Source organism: Mus caroli, unplaced genomic scaffold, assembly GCF_978045245.1.
Source record: "Mus caroli unplaced genomic scaffold, Mus_caroli_1 scaffold_18, whole genome shotgun sequence".
NCBI classification, from domain to species: domain Eukaryota; kingdom Metazoa; phylum Chordata; class Mammalia; order Rodentia; family Muridae; genus Mus; species Mus caroli.
The window spans coordinates 20,623,845-20,647,611 of NW_028227273.1; the positions used below are offsets into that span (position 1 = coordinate 20,623,845).

General features: G+C 44.8%; 1 protein-coding gene across 2 annotated transcripts; it reads left to right on the forward strand.

Moving 5' to 3' along the window:
• On the forward strand, positions 1-20,220 carry Dpy30 (dpy-30 histone methyltransferase complex regulatory subunit). Of its 2 annotated transcripts, none has more exons than XM_021149226.2 (5): positions 1-156; positions 6,683-6,755; positions 6,850-6,897; positions 12,446-12,588; positions 19,876-20,220. In XM_021149226.2, exons 2-5 carry the CDS (start codon positions 6,720-6,722, stop codon positions 19,946-19,948), a joined length of 300 nt encoding a protein of 99 aa, XP_021004885.1. In that variant the 5' UTR covers positions 1-156; positions 6,683-6,719; the 3' UTR covers positions 19,949-20,220. The 2 variants fall into 2 exon arrangements, with proteins under 2 accessions (XP_021004885.1, XP_021004884.1); XM_021149225.3 differs by lacking the exon at positions 1-156 and adding an exon at positions 6,298-6,454.
• Positions 20,221-23,767: the final 3,547 nt, after the last annotated feature.

Sequence of the window (23,767 nt, forward strand, 5' to 3'; positions counted from 1 at the left end):
TGGAGGTGTTTGCTGTCTCCATAAACTCACCCCTTTCAAGTCATATACACGAAGTATAAGCATCAAACAAACACCAAGATAATGATATGGGCCTTGCCTTTAAAGAACTCAACATTTAATTGTGTTTAACCATCCAGAAAACAGAAGAGAAATGGGGTAAGTGCCTCTGTAAGACTTCTCCAGGCAGATGAGGGGTGCTTCTGAACTGATCGTGGAGCATTTAATCCAAACAAGAGTTAATATTTGATCACACTGTGAACCCAGAGGTTGTGCTATTTACTGAAGATACCTTGTGGTGTGGCTCAACCCTTATCATACACCTTTAATTCCAAATGATGAAGGTAAAGTTAGTTTGTAGAAAGAAGCACCCATGTTTGAAAGTGATGTCTAATTGAGTGGCAGACAAAGTGATGAATCAGAGAAAGATTTGACAGGAGAGGATATGCCCAACTCTCAGAGAGAGAGGAAAGAGAGGTTACTTAAGAGAGAGCAGTGGAGAGAGAAAGGGGGTGGGGAGGAAGCTACTTAAGGGGCAGTACAAAAAAAAAAAGGAAGAGGAAGTTTTACTGGGACAGTTATAGAGAGACAGGTTGCAGAGAGAGAACAAGCCAGATACAGGTAAAGACAGAAAATAACAGAGAAGGAGAAGGAGCCAGAAAATTAGAACAGATTGCTAGAGTTTGTTTGAAGCCAAGCAGAGCAAAACTCAGAGGCCGAGAAGAGAAGCCAAATTGAATCAGTCATCTTGGAGAAGAGTTTGAGCTAGAGGGGCTGAGTTGAACCAGCCAGCCAGAGCTCAGAAAGAATAAGAAAGGGCGAGCTTATTCAGCAGTTATTCTTAGAGGCAGAAAGCATTCTGGACCTAGATTAGATTGTACAGAGGCTGGGAGCTTCCAGGACTAGGCCTAGGTTAGCAGAAACAGGTATGGGGCCTCTGAGAGGACAGTTACATCAGGTGAATAAAAGTTTCTTTTACAGTTGACAGTCTGGGCTAGGGAAATGGCTCTGTGGGTAACGTGTGTGACACAATCATGTGGATGTGCTTTCTGACTCCCAGTATCTGTCTGTGCAAAAAGCCCAATAGGTGGTCTGATGCAAGGCACAGATAGGAGGGTTCTGGGGTTCTTGCTGGCCTGCCAGTCTAGTCAACTGTTAAGTTCCAGATTCAGTGAAGGACCTTCTTTCAAAAACCAAGGTGGTGGAGGGGCTAGAGACGTTGCTCAGTGGTAAGAGTACTTCCTGTGTAACCATGAGAACCAGGGTTTGGAGGGTCTGGAGAGATGGCTCAATGGTTAAGAGCATGGCATGCTCTTCCATAGGCCCCAAGCTCAATTCTCAACAGCTCCATGGCAGCCCCCAACTGACTGTTCAGTTTCGTGGGATCCAGTGCCCTCTTCTGGCCTTCACGGTAACCTGGTATGCAAATGACTCCACAGACATACATATGAATCACTTATATACATAACATAATTTAAAAAAAATCCAAAAATATTCAAACGTTTAAAAATCTTTTTAAAAATAAGGTTGAGAGCTAGATAGAAATAGAAAAGTAACTAACATTGACATTTAACCTTCACTCGTGCACCCAACAACAGACACAGACATACATGCACACTAACCGTAGTGTCCTTTTATTAGTTTGCAACCTTGAATTCATGGCAACTTTAATGCCCCAGTCTCCCAAATGATGAGATTACAAGATTATATACATCACCATACCCAGGTTTTGTGTGTGTGTGTGTTTTGAGACAGGGTTTCTCTGTGTAGCCCTGGCTGTCCTGGACCTCGCTCCGTAGACCAGGCTGACCTCTTCCTCCCTAGTGCTGGGATTAAAGGTGTGCACCACAGCCACCATTCAACTGGTTTAGGGGCTTTTAAAGGCACTTGCTAAACAATTTTGAAGTCAGGAATTCAGGTCCCAGCACCCACATGATAAGTCAGGGTTGGTCTCATGCACGGATGTAACCCCAGACCCAGAGGAAGCTGAGACAGAGTGATCTGGGGCATCCTCATTGACAGCCTAACTGAAAACCTTGAGCTTGCAGTTTAAAGAGAGACCCTGTCTCAGAGGAACAAGTCTGAGAAGTAGCAGAGAAGGACACACAACATTCTCCTCTGTCCTCAGTGCGTGTGCACACACATACTACACTCATACACACGTACACAAACATACTCATACGTAACAGGCAAACAGATATTAAACCAGTTGCTGAAAGGGCCTTGGATTTGGCACAGAACAAACCCAGACACCAAATTCTCAGCATAAAGGAGTTTTATTCCCTGACAGCGGTGGGTGTTTCTGCAGAAGTGTTTTTTTTTTTTTGAAGATTTATTTATTTAGTTAGTTTATATGAGTACAACATTACTTTCTTCAGACATACCAGAAGAAGCTATCAGATCCCCATTACAGATGGTTGTGAGCCACCATGTGGTTGCTGGGAATTGAACTCAGGACCTCTGGAAGAGCAGTCAGTGTTCTTAACCGCTGAGCCATCTCTCCAGCCCGGGAGTGGTTTTTAAGGAGAAAGGGGAGAGTCTGTGCTAGGTTCTGCTGGGAAGTCCTGATTGGACATGTTAGCCAGTGTAGCCAAATAATGGGTTTTGATGGATAGACACCGCTATTTTGACATCTGGACCTTGGAGTTTTAGCCAGGCATAAAGATGTAGCCAAAAAAGGGAGTAGATCTTGGGAGCTAGCTTCAGGAATGTAATCTAACAGCTTGGCAAGGGAGAGTGAAGAGGGGTGGGCAAGACCTGATGGTGTCATGCTTGCAATGTTTGGGCCTGTTAGAAAGTCCTGATGTGTAGCCCTGGCTGTCCTGTAACTTGCTCCGTAGACAAGGCTGGCCTCCAATTCAAGAGATCTATCCACTTCTGCCTCCTAGTGTGCTGGGATTAAAGGCACGAGCCACCATGTCCAGCAATTAGGTATGACTGCTTTAATTTCAGTATTGAGGCTGAGGCAAGCTGCTTGCCGTTGGTTCAAGGCCAGCCTGGGAGATGTAATGAGTTCCAAGACGGCCTGAACTATATAAGGAGACCCTGTCTCAAAAACAAACCTCCCAACAGAAAATTTTTTTTTTTAAAGATTTATTTATTTATTATATGTAAGTACACTGTAGCTGTCTTCAGACACTCCAGAAGAGGGCGCCAGATCTCGTTACGGATGGTTGTGAGCCACCATGTGGTTGCTGGGATTTGAACTCCCAACATAAAATTTTAAGTGGTGGCTCTCAATTTCCAGAATTTTGTGCAGATGTAGGATAACATTTGATATTATTTTTCCCTCTTGCAAAAGATTTCATTTCTGCCTCAAATTGAAATGCAAAATCCTCCCAGTGCTGTGTGGTAGCTCTCACCAATCACAATATGATCAAATATTAAAAATGTACCCATCAACCGGGCGTGGTGGTGCACGCCTTGATCCCAGCACTCAGGAGGCAGAGGCAGGCGGATTTCTGAGTTCTCTGTATTCAAAGCATTCCAATTTTCCCTGTTGTTTGCCATTTGTTTTAAGAAGAAGGAGGCAGGGGCTGGAGAGATGGCTCAGCAGTTAAGAGCACTGACTGGTTCAAATCACAACCATCCGTAATGAGATCTGATGCCCTTTTCTGGGGTGTCTGAAGACAGCTACAGTGTACTTAAATAAAATAAATAAATAGATCTTAAAAAATATAAAATAGCCAGGCGTGGTGGAACATGCCTTTAATCCCAGCACTCGGGAGGCAGAGGCAGGTGGATTTCTGAGTTCGAGGCCAGTCTGGTCTACATAGTGAATTCCAGGACAGCCAGGGCTATACAGAGAAACCCTGTCTTGAAAAGCCAAAAATTATATATATATATATATATACATATATATATATATACATATATATATACACATATACATATATATATGTATGTATATATATATAAAAAGAAAGAGGCCAGCAGGCAGGCAGACAGACTCTCAACAGGCTTAGACTGCTTCACTGGAGCATTGAGGGCCCCACGTTTTCCTGTGGGATGAAGGCTGTGGGCATTTAGAGGGGCTAGGGACTCGTGTGTGCACCCACACAACATATTGTACCATTGAGAAGGTACAACTCTGCTTTGTGGTTTGAAGTCAGGTGGTTTGCTTTTGATACCAGGCATACTGAATGGTCAGGCTGGGGCCCAACAATTCTTTTTTTTTTTTTTTTTTTTTAAAGAAGTCTCTTCTTTTTCTTTTTAAAGATTTATTTATTATTATACATAAGTACACTGTAGCTGTCCTCAGATGCACTAGAAGAGGGCATCAGATCTCATTACAGGTGGTTGTGAGCCACCATGTGGTTGCTGGGATTTGAACTCTGGACCTTCGGAAGAGCAGTCAGTGCTCTTACCCACTGAGTCATCTCGCCAGCCCCCAACAATTCTTTATTGCCCAGTAGAGCTTAGTTTCTCAAAACCCAAAGCTATTACTTAACATCTATAACTTGTAGGTAGGAAGCAGATTGTACATTTTAAGGTTCATTTCTAGTTATGTATACGTGTATAGCACATTTCTGTGTAAGTGCAAGTGAGTTCAAGTGCTCACAGAGGCCAGAAAAGAGTGTCAGATCCCCGGGAGTTCTGGGTGGTTGTTGGACTTCTGGTGTGTATGTGCTTGGGAACTGAACTCTGGAAGAGTAGTAAGTTTTTGGTTTTTTTTTTTTTTTTTTAAGTGGATAAACCATCTCTTCTCTCACCACCACACCAAGCACAAAAGCACTTTTTAAGTACATTAGGTGTGTGGGTTGTAGGAAAGTCTGGAAATCTTAGCTATAGGCAGTGTAGGAACAGCTGAAGGCTGCTGCTTCTTCTCCCCCTTCCCCTCCCCTTCTTTTTCTAGAGACAGGGTTTCTCTGTGTAGCCCTGGCTGTTCTGGAACTCTGTAGACCAGGCTGGCCTCGAACTCAGAAATCCGCCTGCCTCTGCCTCCCAAATGCTGGGATTAAAGGCATGCAGCACCACTGCCCTGCCAGCTGAAGGCTTCTTAGAAACATTTTGGTGTTAAACTCACTCTGTAGACCAGGCTGGCCTCGAACTCAGAAATCCGCCTGCCTCTGCCTCCTGAGTGCTGGGATTAAAGGCATGCAGCACCACTGCCCTGCCAGCTGAAGGCTTCTTAGAAACATTTTGGTGTAGCTTGGAGTATGAACATTCCAAGAAACTCACTAGTAAGAAGTATTAGTAAACAAGTTAGGTCCGGCCGGGCGTGGTGGCGCACGCCTTTAATCCCAGCACTAGGGAGGCAGAGGCAGGTGGATTTCTTAGTTCGAGGTCAGAGGCCAGCCTGGTCTTCAAAGTGAGTTCCAGGACAGTCAGGGCTACACAGAGAGACCCTGTCTCGAAAAACAAAAAACAAAAACAAACAAACAAAAAAAAAGTTAGGTCCCTGACCAAGGTGGGTATTAAATAGCTATTCAGGGAGCTAACTAGGTTCAAGACAACTAACTAGTGTCTCTAGACTTGCAGCATTCCAACATACCCTTGAAATCCTAATCCATCAACAGTTACAATAATTACAGGAAAGCAGGCTCTCCTGGAACTCCCGTTCAGGAAGCTCTGGCTGGTGTTTGACCCTCTTTACCTCAGTCAGCCGAATGCTGGGATTTCAGACACCTGGCTTTAAAATGTAAAAACAAGCAAACACAACCCAGGATAGAATCCATAATACTACAGCCTGGAAAGCCATTTCTTCTGTAGAAATTGAACCAAAATCCTTGGTTATCCCAGGCAAGCGCTCGACCATGAGCTGAACTCCTTATTCCTGGAAAGCAATTAAAAAAAAAACAAACAAACTAATCTAGACATAAATGTAGAATAGTGTGACCGTGGTATCCTCATAGACTGCAGGGCTTGAATAAAAGCCGCCCAAGAATTCCCAAACACTCCTCCTTGTCTCCCTTTGGCCTTAAAAAAATTATATATGTGTGTATGTATACGTATATATGCGTGTTTTGCCTGAAGGTGTGCGGAGCACACGCGTGCCTCGTGCCTGCGTAGATGAAAAGAGAGCGTCAGCTCCCCGGAACCGGAGTTAGGGATAGTTGCGAGCCACCACGTGGGCGGTGGAAACCAAACCTTAAGTCGCCTGTAAGATTAGCCAAGTAATCAACCGCCGGACGCCCTCCAGCCCCTAGTAAAGCCTGAGCAAGAATCGCTCAGCAAGTGAGTGGCCTCGGTTCCTCGGGGACCGTCGCTTTCAGGTGACACGAAGGACTGTCTAAAGGAGATAGATCTACGGCAGGGTGGAGCCGGCAGGTGGCCGGGCACCCCGCGCACCGCAGAGGCGTAGGCCCACTTAGGCGGGCTCGGGCACTCCTGCCCGCGGGGCCGCTCTGCGCAGGCGCGGCGGCAGCGCGACGTCCCTCACTTACGGCCGAAGCGGTTCGCGCTGTGAGTCGGTGGCGCCGTGCAGGGTACTTAGGAACCGACAGCCTTGGCGCGGGTAATCAGCTTCCCTGTCCTCCTCCTCCCACCGCTACATCCTTGGGACGACCTCCGAGCCTCGCGTTGCGACGAGGAGGGCCAGTCGGTGGCCCGACCCAGCCCGCGCGTCTGCTGCCCGCGGGGGTGAGGGGCGGGGTCCCGGGCTGGGCTGCACCGCACGGCGTCCTGGCGTCTTCCACTTGAAATCTCCCGGGTAACTAACTCGCGGCTCTTCTTGTTTTGCAAGACTGGTATCCGGTTGATTGCGGTTTGCAGGGTCCGCCATGGAGTCGGAGCAGATGCTGGAGGGACAGACACAGGTACCAGGAGGCCCTGGGTTCAGGGTGGCGGTGTGCGGGGAGGCAGCGCGGGACGGGCGGATGTCTCTCTCTGTGACCGTGTTTTGTTTTCTAGGTTGCAGAAAACCCTCACTCTGAGTACGGGCTCACAGACAGCGTTGAGGTAACTCGCTCAGTTCCTCTGCCGCATCTCTGGGTCTCTTGAGAGCTGGAGAAAACTTAGGATCGGTTTACTAGGCTACTCTGCACGAGGGAACACTTTGCTGCCGCGATCTCTCCGTAGTATCAGATTATAAGTGGCTTCTTTTTACTAGCATGCTAATACTTGGCTAAAAATAAAGGTGCTTTGTAAATGAAAGATTAGATCCCGGAACCAGAGCTGGGAAGGTTTGGTTAGGAAAATGGAGGCTTCCCAGAGAAAATTTGTGTGTGAATGGGAGACTCGAGGGATTAAGTTCTGGTTTTTAAAAAAAAAAGGTCGGGGGGGGGGGGGGGAGGGCAGGACCACGTTTCCAAGTAGTTGTTGTACAAACAGGTGTTAGAATTTATTCAACACTGCCGTTTGTGAGATATATACCAGGCTAATTTGAATGTATCTTCAGCGCCAGAATGCTTAAAGTTGAGTAACTTGTTCAAGGTCAGCGGAAAGTAAGCTTAGACATGTTTTCTTTTTTATTTAATTATTATTATTACTTGTGCATGTGCACTAGTGTGTGGAGGTCAGAGGGCACCCTTACAGAGTAGGTTTTTTGCTTCCACCCTTAGGTGGGTTCTGGAGATGGAACTCAGGTTATGAGATGTGGGGGTAGCAAGCTCCTTACACACTGAGCAGTCCTGCCTGACCTAGAGCTGACTCTTACAAAAGGATTGCATTGTGTTTATATTTGTGTGATCTCTCTCTGTCTCTCTTTGCTTCTCTCTGTCTCTTTTTCTGTCTCTCTCTCCCTCCCTCCCTCCCTCCTCCCTGTGTTTATATGTATGTATATATATATATATATATATATATATATATATATATTTACTTTTTCTATTTTTTTCCCCCTGAGGTAGGGTTTCATTAGCTCTGGCTGTCCTGGAACTCACTATGTAAATCATGCTGGCCTTGAATTTACTGAGATTCACCAGCCTCCACCTCTTGGTGTTGGGAGTAAAGGCGTGTGCACCGAACCCGGTTTATATATTTCTTTTTACTGCTTTATGGGTGTTCTGCCTGGGTATATATGTACATCAGAAGGCTGGGACTTGAGCTTGGACAGTTGTGAGCTACCGTGTCTGCTGGGGATTGAATGAGGATCTCTCTCTCTCTCTCTCTCTCTCTCTCTCTGAGACAGGGTTTCTCTATGTAACCCTGGATGTCCTAGAACTCACTCTGTATACCAGGCTGACTTCAAGCACTCTCCTGCTATACTGGTGTTCTTAACCACACACACACCCCCTCCCCCAACTCCAGCTTTGGCTGTCTATATTTTTATTTATATTTCTTAGGCTTTTGAAATTCATTTTATGTGCTTGGTTATTGTGCCTACATCCGTATCTGTGCCCCATGTGCCTGCCTGGTGCCCACAGAGGCCAGAAGAGCATGCCTGATTCTCCCTGGAATTGGAGTTTCAGACAATTGTCGAACTACCCCGTGGGTGGTGGGAACCAAGCACTGGTCCTCTGTAAGAGCAGTCAGTGCTTCTAACTGCTGAGCCTTCTCTCCAGTCCTGTCGATAGTTTTTAAGTGCCCAGCTTTTTACATTTGGGTTCGGGATTTGAACTCAGGTCCTTATGCTTGCTTGGCAGAACAACTTATCTAATCCCCCAAGCCATCTCTCTAATCTTTTCACACAGTTATACGTTTTACACTTTGTGTATGTGTGGTCTTATGTATGTCTGTCGGTGTGCTGTGTGTGAGGCGAGGTGCACTTGTTTATTCGTGGTAAGGATTGAACCCAGGCTTTTGTATACGCTGGGCCTACGCTCTGCTGCTGAGCTATATCCCACCTCCAACCCATCCTAGTGTTCCTTTATTTTTGAATGGATTCCTGGACTTGGTTTAGTGTTTCATGAAATTTGGGGAAATTGTAGCCCTTGTTTAAACATTTTTGTCAGATTTATTTGTCCGTACTTTCCTCTGTCTTGATTTATTTTAGATCTCGATTTATTCTTTGACAGTTCCACACATGTGTGCAGTATATATATATATTTTTTTAGATTTATTTATTGATTATATGTAAGTACACTGTAGCTGTCTTCAGACACTCCAGAAGAGGGCGCCAGATCTCGTTATGGATGGTTGTTAGCCACCATGTGGTTGCTGGGATTTGAACTCTGGACCTTTGGAAGAGCAATCGGGTGCTCTTACCCACTGAGCCATGTCACCAGCCCTAGATATTTTTTTCAAACGGTCTTGAATGTTGTCCTAGAACATAGCTAAATGATTTTTTTTAAATAAAGTTGAATTCTTTTTTTAAAAATGATTTATTTTATGTATATGTGTACACTGTAACTGTCTTCAGACACACCAGAAGAGCATATCAGAGCCCATCACAGATGGTTGTGAGCCACCATGTGGTTGCTGGGAATCGAACTCAGGACCTCTGGAAGAGCACTCAACGCTCTTAACCACTGAGCCATCTTTTCAGCTCCTCTGTTTGACTTTTTAAGGCTTGCTTTGACCTTTGTCAGATGGGCCCAGACCAGCCTTTAGTTTAGGGCTGATTTTATCATTGACTGTTCTATCTAACGTTCCCTGTATTTTGAGTCTCTGCAGCTCTGGATCATGTGTTAGCTCAGGAAGTATTCCCTAGCCGTCCAGATAGTTTACCCTGGTCTCTGGTAGCCGTGAGCATAGATCCAGTTTCTTCCCGAGTATCTCTCCTGCCCACACAGCTTTCTGCCTTGGATTGTAGCTGCTTTGGTTTTCCACAGTTTTAGAACACTTCTCGAGTCAGGGTGGCTGCTAGGCTCTCTCTGTTCAGGTATCCTTTGCTACCTCCTGAAAGTTGTTGTCTAGGAGCAAGCAGGCAGGCAGTGACCACAGGGCTCTGTCTCTCTTTGTAGTAACCGTAGCACACCATAACAGTTCTTTGTACTCCTGAAGTTCAGCTCAGCTCTCTCCCTTTTTGCTGTTTCTGTAGCACATTGTAGTCTTTCTGTTTTCATGCTTGGAATATGCTCCTGTATTGTGTGCATGTTTGGGGCATGCTTTTATCGTGTGCATTTAGGTTAATCCACGATACTGACTTCTATTTTTCCTGTTGCTGTGGGCAAGCATCCTGACAGAAGCAACTTAAGGACAGAAGGGTTTATCTTGGTTTATAGTTTTGGGGTGCAGTCCATCACTGAGGGAAGGTCAGACTTGGGGAGCTGGAAGCAGGTGGTCATTTGTGTCCACAGCCAGGAAGAAGAGCAGGAGAAATGCTCCTGCCCAATCCAGCTGGGTTTTGTCTTTCTGTGCCATCCAGGACAGAAGCCGAGCAAAGGGTGCTGCTCTGCCCTCCTTCGTGGTGGGGTTTCCCTACCTCAGTTAACCTAAGCAAGATAATCCCTTATGGGCAAGCCCAGAGGGGAACTTAATCTAGACAATCCTTTACAGGTGCGCTTGGAGTCTTGTTTCCTACCTGATTCTAGATGCTGTCAAGTTGATAGTCAATACTAACTGTCACACTGACTTATCTAGAATTAAGCTTAGCAGTTTGTGCATGGTAAGCGCTCAGTAAATGCTTGAGTGAACTTGGTTAAGGAGGATATTAAAGGAAGTGTTTCTTTTTGCAATGATTTATTTAAACATTTTAATTTGTCTGAATTTGTGTGTGTGTGTGTGTGTGTGAGAGCATAGGTGCCTGTTAAGGTGTTAGGTCCTCCAGAGGCTGGAATGACAGGCATGGTGAGCTGCCTGATGTGCATGGGATTGGGGTCTGATGGAAGAGTACTAATGCCCACCCCAACAGAGTTTTTCTGTATAACAGTCCTGGGGGTCCTGGAACTCCCTTGTTTTTTGTTTTTTGTTTTTTAATTATTTCATTTATACCAGTACACTGTAGCTGTCTGCAGACACACCAGAAGAGGGTATTGGATCCCATTACAGATGGTTGTGAGCCACCATGTGGTTGCTGGGATTTGAACTCAGAACCTCTGGAAGAGCAAGCAGCCAATGCTTTTAACTCTCAAACTCCCTGGAACTCCCTTTGTAGATAGATCACAGATATCCACCTGCCTCGGCCTTCCGAGTGCTGTCAATAAAGGCACGTGCCTGGTGGGAGTGCTCACTCTTTAACTGCCAAGCCATTTCCCCAGCCCTCTTTTGAATTGTGTTTTACATTTTTAATTTTTTGTGATAGTTTCTGTGTGTAGCCCTGACTGCCCTGGAATTCACAGATGTCTACTTGCCTCTGGCTCCTGAGTGCTGGGATTAAAAACAGCCCAGCTCAATGCCCCATTTAAAAGATAGAGCTACTTGTAGCTGAGGCTAGCTTTGACCTCTCTATGTAGCTGAGAATAATGTTGAATTCCTGATTCTCCTGCCTCCACCTTCCAAGTGCTGGGTTCACAGGTATGTACTACCATGTCCAGTTAGTGCTTCAGTTGTACCCAGGACTTGGTGCATCCTAGAGACGTGCCACCTGCGTTATAGCCTGTCCCTTGGACTGCTGTTTCTTATTGGAGGCGTTCTAATAGCGCGTAAATGAGTAGCCCTTTTTGGGGTGAATATACAAAGACTTTGATAAGTTAGGACTGCGTCCTTTACTACAACTAAAACCAATTTGTTTTGAAATGAATTAACTTACTTTATATTATGTGTATGTGTGTGTACTTGAGTGCAAGTCTGTACCAAGGAGGCCAGAGGGCATCAGATCCCTTGAGACTAGAGTTAGAGGCATTTGTTAAGTCTCCATGTGAGTGCCAGGAACCAAATCCAGGTCTTCAAGAACTGCAGTCACCCTTAACCGCAGAGTCATCTCTCCAGCCCCAAGATGAAGTTCTTAAAGACAAAAAAATGTTTTTACTGTGTTTTTAGTTGTGTGTCTGTGCATATGCACGTGTAAAAATCATGGATCTTTGTTCAAAAAAATCACGTGTGCCAGGTGTGGTTGTACAGGCCAATAATTCAGCACCAGCACTTGGATTTGGAAGTTCAAGGTGAGGGCTGGGCATGGTGGCTCACACCTTTGGTCCCAGCACTTGGGAGGTAAAGGCTGGCAGATCTCTGAGTTTGGGGCTAGCCTGGTCTATATGTCAGTTCTGGGACAGCCAGGACTACATAAAGAAAAGAAAAGTGTGTGTGTGTGTGTGTGTGTGTGTGTGTGTGTGTGGTTTGGGGGGCGAGACTGCTGAGTGAAAACGTTTACATGAACTATAGGCACAGGAACTGGAGAGTTGGCAAGTGTTGGGAGCTGCTTTTGCAGAGGTCTGGTTCCCAGCATCTTCATGGCAGCTCACAGCTGTCCGTAATTCTAGTTCCAGGGGATCTGATGCCCTCTTCTGGCCTCTGTGGGCACTTGGTGCACCTATATTCATACAGGCAAAGTATGATACCCATAAAATAATAATAGAAAAGAAAGAAATTTAGGGATTGGCAAAAATTTCTTTTGGGGGAACCATCTGGTGTGGCTCTAGCTGTGGTTTGCCTTTCCTCTGGGAGTCCTTTTCAGTCCGTTCTTGTTTTGCTTTCCAAATAGTCTTTTCCTTAGGGATGGTACTCACGAATTGTTCTCTTACATCACTAGAGAATAGTTGAAAATGAGAAGATTAATGCAGAAAAGTCATCGAAACAGAAGGTGGATCTACAGTCCTTGCCCACCCGTGCCTACCTGGACCAGACAGTTGTGCCTATCTTATTACAGGGACTTGCTGTGCTCGCCAAGGAAAGGTGAGAGCGTGTCGCCTGTGAGAGGGAAGAGGTGACTCGGGGCTCCACACCCACAGCACCAGTGCTTGCAGATGGGGGTTTTGGCTATAATGTTTCGTTCAAGGATGTCAAACTTGTTATTTTTATTTTATAATTATATTTATATATGGTGAGTGTGTGTGTATGTGGGGTGTGTGGGGGTGTGTGGGTGTGGTGTGTTCGTGTTCTGTAGTAGACATATGGAAGTCAACTTTTGTCTTGTTCTCTTCTTCCACCATGTGGATCTTGGGGATTGAACTTAGTGGTAGCCAGCTTTACCTGCTGAGTCATCTCTCTGGTCCCACTGCTCCTAACTTTTATTAAGTAATTAATTTTATTAAGTAATTTTTTTGTTTTTCTTTTTCAAGACCAGGTTTCTCTGTGTAGCCTTGGCTATCCTGGAACTTGCTCTGTAAATGAGGTTGGCCTGGATCTCAGGGATCCACTTGCCTCTGCCTCCTGAATACTGGAACTAAAGGTGTGTGTGTCCCCACTGCCTGGCTAAACACACACACACACACACACACACACACACACACACACACACGATTTATTTATTTTATGTTTGTGAGTAGACTATCGCTCCCATCAGACAGACCAGAAGAGGGCATCAGATCTATTATAGATAGTTTGAGCCCCCATGTGGATGTTGGGAATTGAATTCAGGGCTTCTGGAAGAGCAGTCAGTGCTCTTAACCTCTGAGCCTTCTCTCTAGCCCCCTAAAATTATTGTTATTATTATTTTTTAAAGATTTATTTATTTATTATATGTAAGTACACTGTAGCTGACTTCAGACACTCCAGAAGAGGGAGTCAGATCTCCTTACGGATGGTTGTGAGCCACCATGTGGTTGCTGGGACTTGAACTCAGGACCTTCAGAAGAGCAGTCTGGTGCTCTTACCCGCTGAGCCATCTCACCAGCCCCCCTAAAATTATTGTTATTATTTTTTAAGATTTTATTTATTTTATGTATATGAGTAACCGCTGAGCCATCTCTCCAGCCCTAAAATTATTTTTTTTCTTTAAAAATTATTTATTTTATGTGTGGATCTTTTGTCTGGGTATGTATCTGTATACTTTGTGGGTCAGTTGGACTTACAGATGGCTGTGAGCCACTATATGGTACTGGGATTTGAACCCTGGTCCTTTGTAAGGAGAGATGGTGCCCTTAACTTCTGAGCCATCTCTCCAATTTCTGGTTTTAAACTTTTTAAAAACGTCAGCTATAGTGTCACAACTCGGACATTACATTTTTTTATGCTAGACTTGGTCTGCATGTAATATTTAAAATTTTTTTTTAAAAGATTTATTTATTTATTATATGTAAGTACACTGTAGCTGTCTTCAGACACACCAGAAGAGGGTGTCAGATCTCATTTCAGGTGGTTGTGAGCCACCATGTGGTTGCTGGGATTTGAACTCTGGACCTTCGGAAGAGCAGTCGGGTGCTCTTACCCATTGAGCCATCTCACCAGCCCATATTTAAAATTTTTTACTCAAGGACAACATTGTCATAGGAAGTCTTCAGTGCTATAATTAAATTACAATGATACCACAGGAAAATTAGCCTTTTTCCTGTTGCTTTCTTTTCCTTTTTGAGGCTGGTGGCCTAGGCTGGTTTTGAATTTACTCTGTAGCCAAGGATGATTTTGAACTTGTGACTCAGTGCTTGGATTACAGAAGTATGATCCCAGTTTCAGTTTATGTGGTTCTTGGGATTGAACCCAGGGCCTTGAGTATGTTGTCCAATGACTCTGCCTGCAGGGTACCATTCCTGGATATTCTTGGTGTGACAGTCATGCAGGTCAGGCTGACCTTGAACTCTGATCCTTGCGCCTCTCTCAACTGCTAGGATCTCCAGATCCATCTCCCTCTTGTTGGCCACTTAGGTACATTTCCCCTTGTTACTATGGTTTATCTACTTCAGACTTGTGCTTGCTTATTTTTTTTTTATGATTAATTATTAATTGGTTTTCTACTTGGATATATTTTGACTTTGTATAGTATTTGACATGTTGTGATGCTTGCTGTAGTTTGTATTTCTGTCCAATAATTTGTTCCTTCAACATTTCTAGTGTCATTTTAGTCTCAAGAACAGGATTATTATAGACTCTTGTTGGTAATGGCTGGGCTTCAAACTGAGGCTCCCGCTCCTGCCGAGCAAGCATCCCATCACTGAGCTCCATTCCAGCGGCTCGCGGGCTGTTTTGCCAGGATCTTTGTTTCTTAGCAGTCACCTCTTTCTTTGGGAGCAGTTCTCTCTCTTTTTCTACATGTATCTGAATAGTCCTTACATGAATTTGTTTTTGTTTTGTTTTATATTTTTACTTATTCTATTCATTCATTCATTTAAAATATTTATTCATTTTATGTATGTGTATACACTGTAGCTGTCTTCAGACACACCAGAAGAGGGCATCAGATCCCATTACAGATGGTTGTGAGCTACCATGTGGGTGCTGGGAATTGAACTCAGGACCTCTGGAAGAGCAGCCAGTGCTTTTAACTGCTGAGCCATTCTCCAACCCTTTTTGTTTTTTAAAAATTTTTTAGTGTGTGTACGTGTCCATACGTGTGCATGTGTGTCTGTGTACTGCGTGGATAGCTAGTGGCCACAGAGGCCAGAAGAGGGTATAGGGTCCCCTAGAACTGGCATTATGTCTGGTTGTTAGGCAACAGTGGGTGCTAGGAATCCAACCTAGGTCCTCTGAAAGGGCAGGCCACACCCTGCTCTTACCCACTGAGCCACGGCTCCAGCCCTGTGTTTTAGGAGAGGCACATGAAGCTTATGCTGGCCCTGAATTTGCTCTGCATCTAAAGAAGGCTATTAACTCCTCGTTTGCATACTGTGTCCCAAGGCAGCCTCCTAAATTATTTTCCTGTAAACAAATATAGTAAGCAAATTCGACTTGTAGACTAGTCAGTTTTTATTAGGTGTGTGTTATATTTTAAATCTAGGACAGTCATACCTCTGAGGTAAACTCAGGAAAAGATGGACTGCTTCTTGTGAGTTGTTAACATAGGACAGATGTATTAGTTGAGCCTTTTATCCTATTTGGTTGTGTGCATGCTTGTATGCCGGGGTGTGGGTGTGCAGGTAGAGGACAGGCTTCAGGAGGGGCTTTCTCTTTCATCATGTAGGTTATGGGGATTGACTCAGGTTGTCAGGCTTGCCAGCAAGCATCTTACCTGATAAGCCATCTTGCTGGCCTGGATGTGTTAGTTTATATAAAAGTCATCTGTGCTGGTTGTGGAAGTACACACCTCTGGTCCAGCACTTCGGCAGAGGCAGGCAGATCTGCTGGCTGAGTTTTAGGCCAGCCATGGCTATGTGATGAGACATGGTCTCTAAAAACAGAACTGGGGCTGACAAGTGCGTGCTCTGGCAGAGGACCTGGATTTGTTTCTCAGTATCTACATGGCGCTCAAAACCATCTGTAACTCTAGTTTCAGGGCATCTAGGGACAGATGTACATGCAGGCAAAATGCACACACACACACACACACACACACACATACATACACACTCACACACGCTTGGAATACGCATGGCCAGTGCTAACGTGAAGACACTAAATATTGTGTTTTTTGTTTGCTTGGTTACTTATTTTTATAAAATAAGATGTATTTATGACTGACTATGTCTTGTCTCTGCTCTTGATGACTAAATGTGGTTGGGCTGGAGTTACAACTTAGTGGTAGATTGCTGCCCTGGCATGCCTGAGGCCCCAGGTTCAATCTCCAACACAATCTCAGAAAGGAAATCTTTTATATTTTGTTCATTTTTTCCAAAGAAGGCTGGTATGTTAGAAATACATCTAATTTGAATTTTTAATCACTAGTATTGTTTTATTTGGACAGGGTGTTATGTGACCTAAATTGGTTTTAGACCTTCTTTGTAGTTCCGATAACCTTGAACTTCTGTTCTTTCGATCTCTGCTTCTGAAGTGCTAGGATTATAGGTGTGTATAACCACACCTGATTATAATTCTAACTACTTTTGTTAAGTGCTAGAAGGAAAAAAACCAGGATGATTTCAACTATAAGATATTTGTAAATATAATAAGCAAAGAACTGTAGCAAAATAAGTCACTAGGCTAACTTAGGATGTATGTGAAGTGGTGTGTGTAGGCAGCTCACATGCTTCTGGTAGGATGTATGTGAAGTGGTGTGTGTAGGCAGCTCACATGATTCTGGTAGGATGTATGTGAAGTGGTGTGTGTAGGCAGCTCATGATTCTGGTAGGATGTATGTGAAGTGGTGTGTGTAGGCAGCTCACATGATTCTGGTATGATGTATGTATGTGAAGTGGTGTGGGTAGGCAGCTCATGATTCTGGTAGGATGTATGTGAAGTGGTGTGGGTAGGCAGCTCATGATGCTGGTAGGATGTATGTGAAGTGTTGTGGGTAGGCAGCTCACATGATTCTGGTAGGATGTATGTGAAGTGGTGTGGGTAGACAGCTCACATGATTCTGGTAGGATGTATTGGCATGAACGGTTGGGAGGATGGGGCATGAGGATTGTGTGTCACTGTTATCCTCAGGAAATAGGAAAGAAGAGAGTTAGGGCTGAGGTTGTAGCTCAGTGTACTTGGTGTGAATGCTGTTTAAAGTACAAAGGGAAATCTTTTTTAAGTTTAATTAATTAATTAATTTGGAGACAGTGTCTCTATATAGCTTTGGCTGTCCTAGGACATATGGAGCTCTGCCTGTCTCTTCCTTCCTAGTGCTGGCAATAAAGGCATTTGAGTGATGGAGCTGGGGACCCTGAGGCAGGTGGAGTTTGAAGTCAGCCTGTTCTACTGAGCAAGTACCAGGACGGCCAGGGCTACACAGAGAAATCCTGTTCAAGCAAAAAGGCAAAACCAAGCTTGGCGGTGATGGCACACGCCTTTAATCCCAGCACCCAGGAGGCAGATGTCTGAGTTCAAGGCCAGCCTGGTCTATAGAGCAAGTTCCAGGATTGCAGAGAAACCCTGTCTTGTTGGAGGGTGTTGGGGTGGGAGAGGAAAGGAAGGGGAGAACAAAACCAAAGTAGGGGTGGGTGGGCTTGGGAGATGACTCAGGGGTTAAGAGCACTGGCTGCCCTTCCAGAGGTCCTGAGTTCAATTCCCAGCAACTACACGACATTACGACATCCTACAACCATCTGTAATGGGATCTGATACCTTCTGCCATGTAAGCATGCATGCATTCAGAGCAGTCACATAAAATACATAAATAAGTTTTTTTTTTTCCTGTGTAGCTTTGGCCATCCTGGAACTCTGTGGACCAGGCTGGCCTCAAAGTCATTGATCCTCTGCCTCTGCCTCCTGAGTGCTGGAATTAAAGGCAAGTGCTACCATCCAACTGGCTAATAAATCCCCTATCTCCAAAAAAGGTGTGTACCGCCATGCCCAGCCTAAGGGACTGTGGTTTGTTACAATGGTAAATCAGTTCTCCGTTTGCTCCCTCACCTCCTTCCTCTCCTCCCCTCACCCTGCCTTTGTGAGTGAAGCCTCATCTTGTGCCCTTGGCTGGCCTGCAATTTGCCATGTAGACCAGACAGGTAGAGAACCCAAGAGATCTCTCTGCCTCTGGCCTCCCAGTCTTGAGACTTCAGGGATCTGCTACTATGTCTGGCCTGTCTTTTTGCCTTCTTTTCCTCCCTGCCTCCTTTTCTCTGAATGTGTCTCTGTGTAGCCCAGGCTGGTCTCAGATTTACTACATTAAATGAGCTTGAATTCCAGCAACTGTCCCAACCTGAGACCTTGACCTTGCTGTTGCTCTGTAGCTCCAGTCTCCCAAATCCTGGGATTGCTGGTATGCACCATTAACCACTACCTGCTCAATGTGTATGTATGTGTGTGTGTGTGGGGGGGGGGGGAGGTTGGGAGGGAGGGTTTTGCTGGTTTGTACTGGTTGGTTTTGAACTTGATACATGCTCCTGGCTGATTCAGAACTAGGATCTCAGACATGCCACTGAGCTCAGTTTTTAGTATGCCTTTTGAAGCAGTAGTTCCCCAAAAGTCAGTATTAGACAGGTTTTCAGCAAGAATGACTTACATAAAAGTGATGAATATGGAGTTATACCTTTAAAATTTATCAGTGGTTTTCCCAGGTGTGAATTGTTTGTTAGAGCATCTTAAATATTAATTTAAAATATGTGGGTTTGCAAGATTGCTTATGGAGTCAAGAGGCTCGCTACCAGGCCTGATGACCCTTGTTTGATCCCGGGAGCCACGTGGTAGGAGGAGAGAACTAATTCTCAGAAGTCTCCTGACTTCCCAGAAGTGCCATGCTTCCCACAAAGCAAATGTAAAAAAAGATTTGAAAAACTGAAATGACATTTTAAAAAGAAGCAGTTGTCTAAATGATTGTTAATGCCTTTGACCAGTTGCCATGAATTCATCTGTGTGCTAATGTTGCTGGTGGCATGTCCTTTCTTTACTTGTTCTTTTGATGGAGTACAGTACTTAGGAAACTACACATACTGTAGGCATATAGCTTGATGAGGTTGTTTTTTTGTTTTTTGTTTTTGTTTTTTGAGACAGGGTTTCTCTGTATAGCCCTGGCTGTCCTGGATCTCACTCTGTAGACCAGGCTGGCCTTGAACTCAGAAATCCACCTGCCTCTGCCTCCCAAGTGCTGGGATTAAAGGCGTGTGCCACCACCCGCCTGGTGGTTGCTTTTGTTTTTAAAAGGGTTCTCATTGTGTAGCTCTGCCTGGCCTGGAACTGGCTATGTAGCCTTAATTCCCAGAGATCTGCCTGCCTGTCTCCAGAATGCTAGGAACAAAAGGTATGCACTATCACAGTGGGCCATTGTGAAACTAAACCCCTGTGCAATGTGCACTAAAGTCAAGAGGCTGACCACTGCTAGCATCCAGGACGTCTCCCATGGCGACCCATTTCCTCCGCTGTGTTTTGGGCTCTGAGCAGCGATCAGGAACCCACTTGATTCTAGGGGCGGAGAGAACCAACTCCCTAGGGTTGTCCTCTGGCTTCACATGGTGGGTGAGACATCATCTCTCCCATGGCTACACGCAAGTATAAAGACTAAACACGACCCTTGTGTTTTAACTGGTTTTAAGCTATAAAACAATTAGAGACACTTTAATTTTGGCTCCTTAGATTGCCTATATCACTTACCATATTTATTATGAATAGCCTTTCACTGTGAAATGAAAATTAAACGGGTGCATTTAAAACAATGGTATGTTTAAAAAATGTTTAATTAACATACCAGTCCAGATCATCTCTCTAACCCTGGTTTCTTCTCCTTTACAGACCACCAAATCCCATCGAGTTCCTAGCATCTTATCTTTTAAAAAACAAGGCACAGTTTGAAGATCGAAATTGATTTCTTGGGAAGAAAAGAAACATTTGGTTGCTACTGTAGATTTACATGATTACGAGGCAGCTTTATTGCCACGATTCCCCTCCCCACTCTGGACATCTAAGAACCTTCAGGACCACAGAACTCACTTCTGGAGTTGCAGAAGAGAGCATATCCCTGTCTGATTTAATCACCATACTTATTTAATGAGTATCATCTGTGCAATTTTTTTCTCAAGATTGTCTTTTACTTTGTTTTTAAAAAGACCTTCAAAATAAACTGTTAAAACACCTTTATTTTATAGTTGTTGTATATGACAAGTATTTTTTGTTTCCATGAATTGCTTGTATTTTCGAACTTGGTAACTTGCAGTAATGACATAACAGCCACCATGTTTGTTATTTTACTTAAATGATCTCTTGGATTGAACAGACTGGGGAGGTTAAAAGGCTTGCTGAAGACAACACCACCCGTGGGAATTCAACCCAATTCTCCCAGCGTTCTGATAGCTGAACACCAAACATGCTGGCTATTTAGGATTGTGACATCTCTGCCGAGGGCTGAAGAGGTAACATCCTAAGAGTATTTGTTGCTTTCAGAGGACCCACTTTTGATACTCAGCACCCTGCATAGTGGCTCAGAGAGCTAGGGAACACTTTCACTAGGACAGTTAGCTGTTCTCTAGGGGCGTCAAGTTTCCCCTTGGGTGATGCATGGGCAGTAGTGAGGTAGGATTCTGCTGCCATCAGGATGTCTGCTGGGGTCATCAACTAGACAGCTCGTGTGCCTATTGTCACCTCTTTAGTCATCCAGTTCAAACTAAAAGAAGCACTAAAGTTGAAAACCCTGCACTGGAAACATACTAATCTTGTCTTCAAGTTAAAAGCCCTTGCAAAGGTTATGTTAATAAGACACATTTTGTAATTCTCCTTAATGGCTAGGGGTGATGGTGCATACTCTTAATTCCAGCACTAGGAGGCATAGGTAGGTGGATCTTTGAGTTCAAGGACAAGAGCTATATCGCTTTTTTGGGGGGTGGGGTGGGGTAGGGAGCATGGTCTTTACATAGCACTGGCTGTCCTATAGAGCAGGTTAGCCTTGAACTCAGATCCTTCTGCCTCTGCTACCTGGTATGCTGGGATTAAAGGTATATGCCACCAGGTCCTGCTCAAAACCAATTTTTAGTGTAGGAAATTGTTACTTATGACTGACAATTGTGTGGAAGTGATACTATAGTATATCTTTTTTTTTTTTTAATACAGAGACGGGGTTTCTCTGTATAGCCCTGGCTGTCCTGGAACTCACTTTGTAGACCAGGCTGGCCTCGAACTCAGAAATCTGCCTGCCTCTGCCTTCTGAGGGCTGGGATGAAAGGCGTGCGCCACCACGCCCGGCTCGAAGTGCTACTATAGTATATCTGTGTATCCAGGACCTGGAGAGATGGCTCAGCAGTTAAGAGCATTGTCTGTTAGTACAGAGGACCAGGGTTTGAATCCCAGCATTCACATGGGATCCGAAACTTCTGGCAACCATATCCCATCTACATGACTACAAACACACGTGCATGATTAAAAATAAGCCTGACAGGTCGGGGAGATGGCACAGTCTGTAAACTGCTTGCTGTGGAAATATGAAGACATGAATTGGGGTTCCAGTAGCCATATAAATCCTTGCGGAAGCATGGCAGTGTTTCCCGTAATACTCATGCCAACTAGATAAGAAGAATCCTAGAGCTTCACCTGGACAATCTAATCAGTAAGCTCTAATTGGAGTTAAAGACCTTGTCTTAAAGTGGAGAAGTAGATGTGTAGCGATGAATGCCTTTAATCCAACATTTGGAAGGCAGATGCAGGTGGATTTCAGAGTACAGAGTATCCAGGGCTATAAAGATGCCATCTTTATTAAAACAAGTCAAATACAAGGCAGAATGATGGGCACTGTTGCTGTGTCTAGTTTACTACAACAAAGTTTGGATATTCTATTTTGGAAACTATATGCACTAACTTTAGGTTCTGGGACTTCTTTGTTTTTTCTATTCTGTGTGTCATAAGGACTATTAATTTTTTTTCCTTGCCCTTACTATGAATAACATTTATGGATTGTCAAACACAAATTACTAGAATATATAACAGATTGTCAATAATAAAATGCATATAGAATTGCTAATAGACTGAAGCTAGTTGTTAGGGGAGGTTCAACTGACTTCTTTCAAGAAGCTGGAGCTGAGTGTGCTTGCACTCCAGTGCTAGGGAGGCAGAGACAAGTGGGTTCCCAGCAAGTTCAAGGCCAGCTTGGTCTGCATACTCAGTCCTAGGCCAGAACCTGTGTCAAAAGAGCGGCTGTGGTGGTGCCTGCCTAAATCCTAGCACTCCAGAGGCAGGTGGATCTCTTTGAGGACAGCCAGGTTTACATTGGGTGTTCCATGCAGGCCAGACAGTTACATAATGAAGCTTTGTCTTAGAAAAAAAAAAAAAAAAAAAGCTGGGCATGGTGGTGCATGCCTTTAATCCCAGCACTTGGGAGGCAGAGGCAGGTAAATTTCTGAGTTCGAGGCCAGCCTGGTCTACAGAGTGAGTTCCAGGACAGCACGACAGCCAGGGCTACACAGAGAAACCCTGTCTCGAAAAACAACAACAACCCCCCCCCCAAAAAAAAACAAATAAAACCTAAGCATTCTAGAAATCTTTAAAAACAATTATAATTTGTGTGTGTGTGTGTGTGGAGTATGTGCATGTAAACTTAGGTGCCTGTGGAGGCCAGAAGAGGGCGTTAGAGCCCCTGGAACTGGACTTGCTTGGGCGCTACCCAACGTGATGCTGACTCAACTTAGGTCCTTTGTAAGAGCAGTGCTTATTTTTTTTAACCACTGAGCCATTTCTCTGGCCCAAGAAGTTGTATTTTATTCATTAGGGTCTTTGCTAAGTTTGGTAAGTAACACAAACTCTTGGGAGAAAGAGGCAATTTACCTTTTTCTTGCCATTGAAATTAACTGCAGAGCTTTTCTCATAACACTTGAGAACTTGGCAAAAACCCCAACCAAATAAAAAGTACACTGTTACAGCATTAAGGAACTTGGTTAGGCAGCTAGACATCTACTTTGGACTTCTCCAGGATCTAGTTTAATGTGAAACTAAGATATACCCGGTGTATGATTTTGGTCCCAAATACTTTTTGGGAGATGGGGAACTGTTAACACTTCCTGGTTTTGGAATCCAGCACTTCAAAGCCAAACCACTTCCTTTGTGATTCTACCCAACTGGTAAAGGAATTCTTTTGCTGCGTGGAATACTGGGATTTTATAAGTGAAGGGTGACATTTGTAGTATTCCTTACCCCGTCGGGCTTCTCGCACGCATTAACTCATAATCCTTGGTACCCCTCCCTCACGAACGTCACCCCCATTTAGCACAGTAGGAAATAACTGAGACAATCTTTGCCACATTGCAGTTATACCTAAAATACGATTAGTAAATATAACTGTGTCGAAGACTTTAGGTCGTAAGGGGCGAGCCTGGGAAGCTAAGGTTACATTTTGACAGGGTCCGTCCCCCACCCCCCATATTCTCCCACCCCAGTACGCCTCGCCGCGCGTTGTTTCTGCCAGCGAAACTTCGCGGCGTGGCCCCAGACTTGCATTCCTGGGCGATACCCCGAGGGTGGGAACCCCACCAAGGACGCCGGGGAAGGGGGAACCCCGACGGGACACGGCGGGCAGCGACCGCGTGTGCGTTGTGTGTGCTGAGCCAGCGGCGCACAGGGACAAGCCAGGCGGCTGGGGGGGGGGGGGGGAAGGGGCTCACCCCGCCTCGCGGCTGCGTCCTGCGCCCCGCGCCCTGCCCCCAGC